The sequence below is a fragment of the Anoplopoma fimbria genome, chromosome 14, assembly GCF_027596085.1.
Source record: "Anoplopoma fimbria isolate UVic2021 breed Golden Eagle Sablefish chromosome 14, Afim_UVic_2022, whole genome shotgun sequence".
NCBI classification, from domain to species: domain Eukaryota; kingdom Metazoa; phylum Chordata; class Actinopteri; order Perciformes; family Anoplopomatidae; genus Anoplopoma; species Anoplopoma fimbria.
In genome coordinates, this window is record NC_072462.1 from 3,508,869 (window position 1) to 3,520,590 (window position 11,722).

The window sequence follows — 11,722 nt, forward strand, 5'->3', positions numbered from 1 at the left end:
CTCTTGATTTATTCCCTCAGTAAACATTGTAAACATGAGTTTATGGTCTCAATCTCTAGTTTCAAGTCTTCTTCAATACAGCATGATGTTCATTTAGTAAATGATGCTCCATTTAGAGTCAAATAGACCATAAAGCAGAGTATGATTTAGGGCGGGGCTTACTGTGATTGACAGTTACAACGGCGTTAACGGCTTAACTTAACTTCCTGTAAAGTTTATTTTGAAAGGACACTACGCATGAAACGTATAGTAACAAGCTGTCACGACACGTTGGAAACTAACGCTAGAGGGGATACCTAGTCCCTCGATCGCCACTGAACCACCGCCGGTATTTGACGAGTTGGGAATGAGAATGTGTGGATACATTCATGATCCCCTGAGGATGAACCCATATGACTATTATGATCCCCCTGATTTTTTCCCTAACTCCACATATCCAAATATTTCACATGCAGTGTCGTATCTCTTTAATTTACAAATATTTTTCACTCATGGCATTCATGTTCCCCTGAGAACTTTGCATCTTTTTTTTTTTAAACCTTTGTTTATTCAGGGTATTTCAGAGAGGAAGAAGCCTCACTTTAGCAGGAACTCCCTGATCACATTCACCCCTGGAAGCTGCCAAGTGCAACCACAGTCTGATCCACTGGAGCGGTTCATGTAGTAAAATGTTATGTCTTATTAAGCTGAAGTGCATTTAGCTCTAAGGACCTCTGTACAAATGATCTGAACGAGACTTAACAGAGGAATAACATATACCCCTGATAGCAGCATGCTGGCCTGGATTATTAAAACATTCTAACCTCCCTAGACATGGGAGATAAAAATTAGAACATCCGCAACAAATGTGCCATCCGTACAGCATGTACTGTCTTCAAAGTATCATGTTATATTACACATGGCGTTCTTTCATATAGAGGGACACGGGGTATAAAGGAGATCCAAAGATCCAAGACGGTTAATCATGTGTTTTGTCCATTAGTGAAAGAACATTTCCTCAAGTACTGTATTTAAGTACAAATTTGGGGTACTTGTGCTTGAATAATTAAATGTTATGCTACTTTATACTTCTCCTCCACTACCTCTCAGAGGTACATATTGTACTTTTACTACATTTGTCTGACAGCTTAAGTTTCTTCTCAGATGACAGTTTTTCATCCCCTTCCTGTCCAGGTAAAACCTTGTATCTCCAGATGTGTTGATGTTGAATGTTTGTGATAAACTGAAGGATGAAGTGTTTCCTTTATGTGTTGAGAAAATCCTCCTACTTCTTCAGATAAATGAACTCTTTAAAAAGCCTCTTGGATCAGCTGGAAAATGCATCGTCACAAAGCTGAAAACTGGTTGTTTGTTCTTTTTAGAGATACGAGGTTCTCACAGGACAGAGACTACATTTTGCAGATACATACTTTAACTGAAGGAAGGTTTTAAATGAAGGACTTTTACTTGTAGTGGAGTATTTCCACAGTGTGTTTACTTAGTTTTGACCGTCCTGTGGTTTTTCGCTTGCCTGGACTCTGTTGTGTCTATCTTGGCTGGATTACCAGACGGTGTCATCGCCATGGTAACCTGGACTGCAAGTGTGTACATGACCAATTCCCAAAAAAGTTTCACATATAATTTTCCCCATGGACTCAGGGAAAGATTTATTCTGGATAATGGATGCTACCAAAAAAGATTAAATATCATCTTCTTAAAATAATAACGTGTTTTTATAAAAAAAAAAGATAAATTATCTCATCAGAAATTCTTCCAATTCCATCTACACTTTCCCCCTCGTTAAAAAACCCCACAATTTATAAATATTTAAATATATGTTGCATCAAAAGTTTGACTTCTGCACACACCATGTCTCCTATAGTTCACTGTAAAGCCCATTCCCAGTGATCCTGCACTGTGGTTTCCACCTTTTCTTCTTTTTTTCACCTCGATGGGCTCCAAGCTATTTGTGGAGTCACATAATCCTGCTCACACTGAGCTGTGCATAGACAGAGAGAAACCTAATGAATGTGAAAAAAAAGCCCTCTAGTGTCAAACTCTGCACAAACATCTTTCTGCACAGAGACGCTCAAACATCAGAGTGAAGTAACAATAAATGAAGAATATTTTGAATAGAGGGGGACTTTAATTTAAGGATAAAAATCGTGCCAAACCAATCATATTGTCGTCCTCTTGCTTTTATCTTTATCACATCACTCCTATAGAATTGTACAAAGTGCACATGTATCTGGTTTACCACATGTTCCTGGCTTTGGCATTTATCCAGAGTCACTCACAGCACTTGGGCACTTTCGACCACTAACTTTAACACCTCCATGACCAAAGCTTGAGGTTATATAATTACAGAAAATAATCTAATTATACTTATCTCTAAAAAAAAATCTGCATTTTTATGGTTTATTTGTGTTGCAAATATGAAACATGCAGTTAAACCTGACTGCACTATGGTTTGCATTAGACAAATTCTCTGAACGTTTGCACAGATAAACTCACCTTCTAAAGCACTAAATCTATTTGTTTTGATTCCACAAAATACCAGCAGAGCACGAGTCTCATGAACAATAGGTTGTGTTATGCAAACTTGCCAAAAGAAAAAAAAAAAGAAAGAAAAGAAAGATGAGCTTTGCAAAAAAAGGGCAGGCGGTTCCTCTGGAGTGACATCAGGCACAACGCCCTATAAATGCAGCATGGATGTCTGCACAAAGCCCTCTCCCAACTCAGAGCAGAGAAGGCCGGTCACTGCTGCAATAATCATGGCACCAGGAGTGAAGAAGGTGAGTGAATAAGAACTTGATATGCACCACATAGGCTCAAATTCTTCTTCTTTTAAATGGAACTTCATGCATGGTTTCAGTTTCGACGCTCCAGCACTCAGAATCCAGTTGCGTGTGCTCATTTTTGTGCAAAAAGAAAGTGGTTCTGCATACTGCCAAACAAAAGATTGTGAACTTTAACAATCTTGTGTGCATTTTCTGTGCTTTTTGCACACTTTAATTTCCACGCAGGGCATTTTGGAGTGCCTGGATGCAGGAGAGATCATCATTGGAGACGGAGGCTTTGTCTTCGCTCTGGAGAAGAGAGGTTATGTGAAGGCAGGACCGTGGACCCCCGAGGCTGCAGCCGAGCACCCAGAAGCAGGTACTGCTCGTTTGCCTTCTTTTTTTAAACTCCATGCATTCTGTGCATTGGTCATCTGACTGACTGGTGTTGGTGTTTTTAGTGCGGCAGCTGCACAGGGAGTTCCTGAGAGCAGGCTCCAATGTCATGCAGACATTCACTTTCTACGCAACTGATGATAAACTGGAGAACCGAGGCCACACTCAGCGCTTCACTGTGAGTACATCTTTAGTCTGTGTGGCTGCAGCTGCTGCAAAGAGATGGCAGTTTGGCAGCAGAGCTGGTTTGAAACCAGAGACAGCCTGCACCAAAGAGCAGAAATAAGAACTTGGAGGTGATGCATTTTATTATATAAGTGTATTTATTTATTTTATTTCTATCTTTATTTTGTTGTATAGTATGTGTATTTATTGTCTGTGTCTGTGTAGTTGTATAGTATGTGTATTTATTGTCTGTGTAGTTGTATAGTATGTGTATTTATTGTCTGTGTAGTTGTATAGTATGTGTATTTATTGTCTGTGTAGTTGTATAGTATGTGTATTTATTGTCTGTGTAGTTGTATAGTATGTGTATTTATTGTCTGTGTAGTTGTATAGTATGTGTATTTATTGTCTGTGTAGTTGTATAGTATGTGTATTTATTGTCTGTGTAGTTTATAGTATGTGTATTTATTGTCTGTGTAGTTGTATAGTATGTGTATTTATTGTCTGTGTAGTTGTATAGTATGTGTATTTATTGTCTGTGTAGTTGTATAGTATGTGTATTTATTGTCTGTGTAGTTGTATAGTATGTGTATTTATTGTCTGTGTAGTTGTATAGTATGTGTATTTATTGTCTGTGTAGTTGTATAGTATGTGTATTTATTGTCTGTGTAGTTGAGCTGCTGCAACACTTGAATTTCCCCCATGGGGATCAATAAAGGAATATAATAATAATTTATATTTTTCTTGTGATCTTCAGGGGCAGCAAATAAACGAGGCAGCTTGTGACCTGGCCAGAGAGGTGGCCAATGAGGGTGATGCTCTGGTGGCAGGAGGAGTCTCTCAGACCCCTGCTTACCTCAGCTGCAAGAGTGAGGATGACGTCAAGGCCATCTTCAAGAAACAGATCGACGTCTTCGTCAAGAAAAACGTGGACTTCTTGATTGCAGAGGTTAGTTGGACGTGAGAGGGAAAAAGTCTGAGAAAAAAAACTTTATTTTTGGTGTTGCACTCCCATAAAGCTGGGAAGGATCTTTTTTTTTTTTATTCTTATGTAAAAGTCAAACAACACTGGAGCCTACACTTCCCATAATGCAACCAGTGACCTTTGCATTAGAGCCTCTCTGTCTCCATCTTCAGGTTTATACTCTCAGAAAGACCAGAGCCACTCAAGATATACCAATAGTCCCTTGTAGAGGGATATTTGGATTTCTCTAAAGAGTGACACCTGTTTTAGTAGCATTAAACCCCTCAGGTAACGACAATAAAGTGTTTACATCAGCCATTGTTGCACCACCTAGTTTATTATAACCTTCATGTCAGTGTTCTCTTTAAACTGCATTAATTCAATGCCAACTAACGCCAACATGTTCCTGCTCACTGCTGATTGAAACCACCTGATCGTCGTTATGTTGAAATCTTTTTAAACCTGCAGTAACAGGTATATTTTTTGACCACTGTTGGGGCGTCAGAAAGAAGTTGATGACTCAACATGACATGAAATCATTTTGAGTTGATGTGGAGAACTTGTTGGCAGACAGTTTACAAATGCAGCTGTTGCAGAACAACATGCTTTAGCTCCATTTTTGGTCTCAACCAACTCCTAAAGGGAAATATCTGTCTGTTTAGCTGCTGAATGCTCCACTATGTTCACCAGCTAGGCTCTAACTGTGAGAATGTTGGCTTTTTAGAGTAGGGTTGCAGGTCTTCTCATAACAGTTTTACTGGTATGAAAAAAAAAATCTTGCTTAATCTTTAGCCGCCAACAGTGACTATTTTGAACTTCTGAATTAAAAATGTGAATACAAATACACATTAAAAGAGTGACAATTCCATTTTCGTCATGCTTGTGTGTTTTTGCTGGCAGTACTTTGAGCACGTGGAAGAGGCTGAGTGGGCCGTCCAGGTTTTGAAGACCACCGGGAAGCCAGTGGCTGCAACTCTGTGCATCGGACCCGAGGGAGACCTGAACGGAGTCAGCCCCGGAGAATGTGCTGTCAGACTCGTCAAAGCTGGTATGACAAGATCTCAATCCATCTGCTGTATGTATGAGTTAGGAAACATCAAGTTTCACAAAATAATCCTGCAGGAATGAGTGCTTAAATTGCTTAGTCTTTCATTTTCATAATGCACTGTTTGAGGGGATTGGAGATGATTTGACTTTGGCGCCATCTAGTGTTTCTCTGATAAAGTTTTTCATGTTTCCTCTCCGTTTAGGAGCTCAGATTGTGGGGGTCAACTGCCACTTTGACCCGGAGACCTGTGTGAATACTGTGAAGATGATGAAGGAGGGGGTGGAGAAGGCCGGGCTGAAGGCCCACTACATGAGCCAGCCGCTGGCTTACCACACTCCTGACTGCAACTGCCAGGGTTTCATTGATCTGCCCGAGTTCCCTTTCAGTACGTGGACACACTAAAACACTGCTGCTTCTCAACATCTCAGTCTAAACTTTAACACGGAAGAAAATAATGTAAACTTGTGTTTCCTCCGTCAGGTCTGGAGCCGAGGATCCTGACCAGATGGGACATGCAGAAATACGCCCGGGAGGCCTACAAAGCCGGCATCCGCTACATCGGAGGCTGCTGTGGATTCGAGCCCTATCACATCCGAGCCGTGGCTGAGGAGCTGGCACCTGAGAGGGGTATCCTGCCTGCTGGCTCTGATAAGCACGGCAACTGGGGCAGTGGTCTGGAGATGCACACCAAGCCTTGGGTCAGAGCCAGGTACTGAGGAGATCTCTTACTTTAACTTCACGTTTTCTCTCAAAAATACCTCCAGTTTGGCTTAAATTAAAGGCGTTCCTCTCTGCAGGGCCCGTCGTGACTACTGGGAGAAGCTGAAGCCGGCGTCCGGCCGTCCTTTTTGCCCCTCCATGTCCACGCCCGATAGTTGGGGGGTCACCAAAGGCCACGCTGACCTGATGCAGCAGAAGGAGGCCACCTCTGAGGAGCAGTTGAAGGCTCTCTTTGACAAGGCCAACAAAAAACACTGAGCTCCCCTCTGATCTGTTATTCTATGAAGACAGGAGAAAGTGTACTCACAAGTTTACAAACCAAAAAGATTGAAATGCTGAAGCTCTTTCTTTCTCTTTAGGACTTTTTCTACTGTATGTACAAGACTGGTATCATATGTTTAAACTTTACATTGGCTCTCTAGCCTAAAGCAACAATAAGTGCCTGTTTCAAAATATAATTGTGAATTACTGAGGCTGAAAATAACACAAAGGCAGCAGCTGTGAATGCACTTGAAGTAATGCCTTAACACTCCAGAAGTGCCTCATGTTTACTGACAAAATAATGGAAGGATGTGGAGCAATAAAAATCTGCAAAATCTGCCTTTGAGTTCTGTCCTTTTTTTGAAAAACTCCTAACTAATTCTGCAGCATATTAAATGCAACGATCATCTATAAAATAAAGTTTACAAGGATGCAGACTACAGTTTTACTGTTTTTTTTTTTTTTAATGACTGGATGGCTTCAAAGAAACTGATAACATTATAAAGTTTAAACTGAATCTAAGAGGTTTCATGCTATCCAAGTTTTGGTTTATAGATGCAGTGGCGGAAAGTAAAGAAGTGTTTCCATTTTTCTACTACATTTCAGAGGCAAAAATTGTACTTTTTACTCCTCTATATGTATGTTATGCCTTTACTTACTTTCCAGATTAATGTTCCAATAATGGATAAAAAGAAAAACCTTATCTCCACCTATCCAAGTAAAGTATAAGGAATTAAAAAAGGCCTGCAGTTGTTACAGATTACAGATGTGTCTGTTTTTTTTTTGTTTGTTTTGATCAGTTGTAGCAAAATCAATACTCGTGTGCAATGCATCCTGGTACATGTAGGCACAGCTGGGGAAAAAAATCAGCTTTCTCTAACAATATAGCAGCACTGGGGAATTTATTTCCTCAGTGGACTACATTTACCATCAGTACTGATTGGACTCCCATTTAAAAGTTAACAAATGTTCCCTTTTTTAAAATAAATTAATTGAACCCCGGAGAGAAATTCACAAACTGCTCATTGGGTTTTAAAGTAGTGGAATTAGTTCCACTTCTACCACCTTCATCATTAAAGTGACGAACACAATAATGCATCAAATAATATCTTAATAAATAAGTTCTGAAAAGGGTAATTCTGCAACGTGAGTACTTTTACTTATTGTACTTTAATAAGCCTATATTTAAATGCAGGACTTGTACTTGTAGCAGTATTTCTGCACTATACTAATGCTACTTTCAGATCAGAGTACTCCTCCCACCACCATAGAGAAGCAGGAAGGTGCTGTGAACATGACAGTTCTGGAGGTCAGACTGTCCTTCAAACATTGGTTCATGTTTTCAATGCTATCAAATAATGCAAATAATGTCAGCGTTGATTTTTTGGAAATAAAGCACATATATTATTATATTCCTTTATTGATCCCCATGGGGGAAATTCGGGTGTTGCAGCAGCTCAACTACATAGAAACATACAACAAAATGTACAGTATATCCACATGGGGGGGTTATTATAATTTATTATAAAAGCACACCGATTTTGCAGGGTTTCTGTTGTACTTTTTTAGTGTCCAATTCCAAGCTCAGGTCCCCAGTGGTGATGGAGAGAAGTCAGAGTGTGGAGGACTTTAAATTATTTGACTTTGGCGCCAGTGGAAGTATGACGCCATGGCAGACTAGAAAGCTGTTCCCGTTCTCACCTGGATGGTCATCAAGTTTTTCATGTTTCCTCTCCGTATAGGAGCTCAGATTGTGGGGGTCAACTGCCACTTTGACCCGGAGACCTGTGTGAAGACGGTGAAGATGATGAAGGAGGGGGTGGAGAAGGCCGGGCTGAAGGCCCACTACATGAGCCAGCCGCTGGCTTACCACATTCCTGACTGCAACTGCCAGGGTTTCATTGATCTGCCCGAGTTCCCTTTCAGTACGTGGACACACTCAAACACTGCTGCTTCTCAACATCTCAGTCTAAACTTTAACACGGAAGAAAATAATGTAAACTTGTGTTTCCTCCGTCAGGTCTGGAGCCGAGGATCCTGACCAGATGGGACATGCAGAAATACGCCCGGGAGGCCTACAAAGCCGGCATCCGCTACATCGGAGGCTGCTGTGGATTCGAGCCCTATCACATCCGAGCCGTGGCTGAGGAGCTGGCACCTGAGAGGGGTATCCTGCCTGCTGGCTCTGAGAAGCACGGCACCTGGGGCAGTGGTCTGGAGATGCACACCAAGCCTTGGGTCAGAGCCAGGTACTGAGGAGATCTCTTACTTTAACTTCAAGTTTTCTCCCAAAATACCTCCAGTTTGGTTTAAATTAAAGGCGTTCCTCTCTGCAGGGCCCGTCGTGACTACTGGGAGAAGCTGAAGCCGGCGTCCGGCCGTCCTTACTGCCCCTCCATGTCCACGCCCGATGGTGGGGAGTCACCAAAGGCCACGCTGACCTGATGCAGCAGAAGGAGGCCACCTCCCAGGAGTAGGTGTGGATTACTGTAGCTGAAAACACAAAGAATATTAGGAGAAACTAAACTGTTTTTAATCAACATAGGTTTTTTTTTTTAAACCAATTTATCTACAGACATTCTTAGTGCTCCTATTTTTAAACCAGAAAACTTTTAACAAAACTATGCTGTGTGTTTGTGTGTGCTAAACTGGATGTCCAAAGGGAGTTGTGATTTCCTGTGTTTGTCTTCATAGTTATGTGGAAATATTAGGATGTGGTATGACTATCTTTTTAAATAGATATAATGCATGACCTTCACCCAGTGAACCACATTGAAAACCTTCCCAAGCTTTTTGACTCAATCTCAATTAATCAATCAATCAGTCTTTTTAGACTCTGATCTTATTGTCCCAATCTAAAGGCAGAAAACATGTAGCTACATATGAGTGTGCTTAATAACCATCTACAAGAAATAATGCACGGATCTGCAGGCATGATTATACTTTTGGAGAAAACAGCAGCTTCTCTGATTTGTCCTACTTTTGGGAAATTGGGGGGAAAAAGTCCAAATAAAGTATAAAGTAAAAAAAATAAGATAATCCTTTATTAGTCACGCAGCGGGGAAATATGCAGGCTTACAGCAGCGTAGAGTAAAGTGCACACAAGAGACATAGTAGAAGAAAGACAAGATAAAAGTAAAACAATGAAAATAAAAAAACAAGTATTATAAATAAGCAATAAAAAACAGTAGAAAATCAACAATAACTGAAATATTATATTTACAGACAGAAAAAACTATTTTAACTATTATTGCACAGTGTAATGTATTGCACAGGTTTTTATTGTCATGTTTTTATTGTCATGTGTCATGTGGTCTGCTGGGAGAAAACAATTTCAGACAGTAATCTTATAATTTCTATGCTGACTGAATGGTTTAAAAGTAATTATTATTATTTAAAGGTATATTAGAAAATGTACTCTTGTGAATCTGAAATGCTAGTAAGACAATGAAAAGGGACACAAACAGTGTATGTATGAAGCTTATAGAGACAGAGGAGCAGACATTTTACAGTTTAAATATCTAGAGAGAGATTTATAATGTTTATTGATGTATTTTGTATCTTTTATATGTCATTTATGGTTGGATTTAATTGATAAAGTAGTTTGTTTATAATCGAATCGCTTTTGTCCTCGTTGAGTTGCCGTACAGCAGCCAGTCGACGTCACGTTCTCTGCGAGCTGACGTCATGGATTTGCCCACGTGTCGATGTTTATGCTCCCCGTGCACGTCCGCAGGGAACAAAAACAGACAAAATAATAAATATATATTTATATAAATGATTTATTATAAATGATTAAAACATTACATCATAGAATAAGTAATTAATGAGGATGTGTTTTAATTTCTCTTGATTTAATGATTTAATAAACTCTCCTTTGTTAAAGGGACCAGTGTGCTGCCTTCAGGTTGCATGGGGAAAAAGAGCTTCCTGAAATATCCTGAAACATGTCTACACATATATTTGTGCATTAACAACTGCATTTTAACATTAAACATATATATATATATATATATATATATATATATATATATATATATATATATATATATATATATATATATATATATATAATATATTTTCATGTGATTGATACAAAATGTAATCAGCAAATAATTGATAATATGTGATTAAAAAAGACTGCATATATATTATATTATTAATTAAGATAAAATAAGATAATCCTTTATTAGTCCCGCAGCGGGGAAATTTACAGGATTACAGCAGCATAGGGTATAGATAATTAATTTATTTAATTTAATAATATAATATATATTATTAATTATAATTTAATGATATATATATATATATATATATTAATTATAATTTAATAATATAATATATAATATATATTATTAATTATAATTTAATAATATATGTAATATATATATATTTAATTATAATGTAATAATATACTATATAATATATATAATATATAATATATTATTAAATTATAATTCATAATGTAATATATAATATATATATATATTAATTATAATTTAATAATATAATATATGTTATTAATTATAATTTAATTATATAATACATAATATATATATACACATCACTCATTGTTTCTAAGATAGATAGATGGATACAATAAAATATATGCTACTTGTGAGAGGGAGCACCAGTTAATATATATATATTATATATATATTAATTATAATATAATAATATACTATATAACATATATATATATATTATTAATTATAATGTAATAATATACTATATAACATATATATATTATTAATTATAATTTAATAATATATGTAATATATATATATATAATTATAATGTAATAATATACTATATAAATTATATATAATATATTATTAAATTATAATTCATAATGTAATATATAATATATTATTAAATTATAATTCATAATGTAATATATAATATATTATATATATATTAATTATAATTTAATAATATATGTAATATATATATTAATTATAATTCATAATATACTATATAATATATATATATTATTAAATTATAATTCATAATATAATATATATATATATATATATATATATAAGAGGGGGAGCACCAGTTAATATATATATATTAATTATAATTTAATAATATAATATATAATATATATATATTATTAATTATAATTTTATAATATATGTAATATATATATATATATTAATTATAATGTAATAATATACTATATAATATATATATAATTCATAATATAATATAAAATATATATATTATTTATTAGTATTTCTGAGTGCTTCTGTTACTTCTGGTATTTCCTATTCTCATCATGGAGCGTGAACGCACCACTGTGGGTGAGGAGGGGGGGTCACCCGTTAAATCCCTCCCCGGACCCGACAACACGCACCTTGACTGCTTGTAAACAGAAGCGCACACGTGACTTCGAGAGAACCAGAG

At 36.9% G+C, this 11,722-nt stretch overlaps 1 protein-coding gene and 1 pseudogene across 1 annotated transcript; both read left to right on the forward strand.

The window, feature by feature from the left end:
- The first annotated feature begins 2,657 nt into the window (after window positions 1-2,657).
- LOC129102188 (betaine--homocysteine S-methyltransferase 1) lies at window positions 2,658-6,647 on the forward strand. The gene is made up of 8 exons (XM_054612207.1): window positions 2,658-2,774; window positions 3,006-3,138; window positions 3,221-3,333; window positions 4,078-4,269; window positions 5,185-5,332; window positions 5,535-5,717; window positions 5,813-6,041; window positions 6,130-6,647. Exons 1-8 carry the CDS (start codon window positions 2,688-2,690, stop codon window positions 6,308-6,310), a joined length of 1,266 nt encoding a protein of 421 aa, XP_054468182.1. The 5' UTR covers window positions 2,658-2,687; the 3' UTR covers window positions 6,311-6,647.
- Window positions 6,648-8,018: 1,371 nt separating this feature from the next.
- Window positions 8,019-8,790, forward strand: LOC129102754 (betaine--homocysteine S-methyltransferase 1-like; annotated as a pseudogene).
- The last annotated feature ends 2,932 nt before the right edge of the window (window positions 8,791-11,722 follow it).

Bases quoted from the DNA above. Each gene is read 5' to 3' on its own strand.
- LOC129102188 (XM_054612207.1), top strand. From the start codon at position 2,688: ATGGATGTCTGCACAAAGCCCTCTCCCAACTCAGAGCAGAGAAGGCCG. The intron at 3,139-3,220 runs GTACTGCTCGTT...TGGTGTTTTTAG, and splicing joins AGCCGAGCACCCAGAAGCAG to TGCGGCAGCTGCACAGGGAG. The intron at 3,334-4,077 runs GTGAGTACATCT...TGTGATCTTCAG, and splicing joins GCCACACTCAGCGCTTCACT to GGGCAGCAAATAAACGAGGC.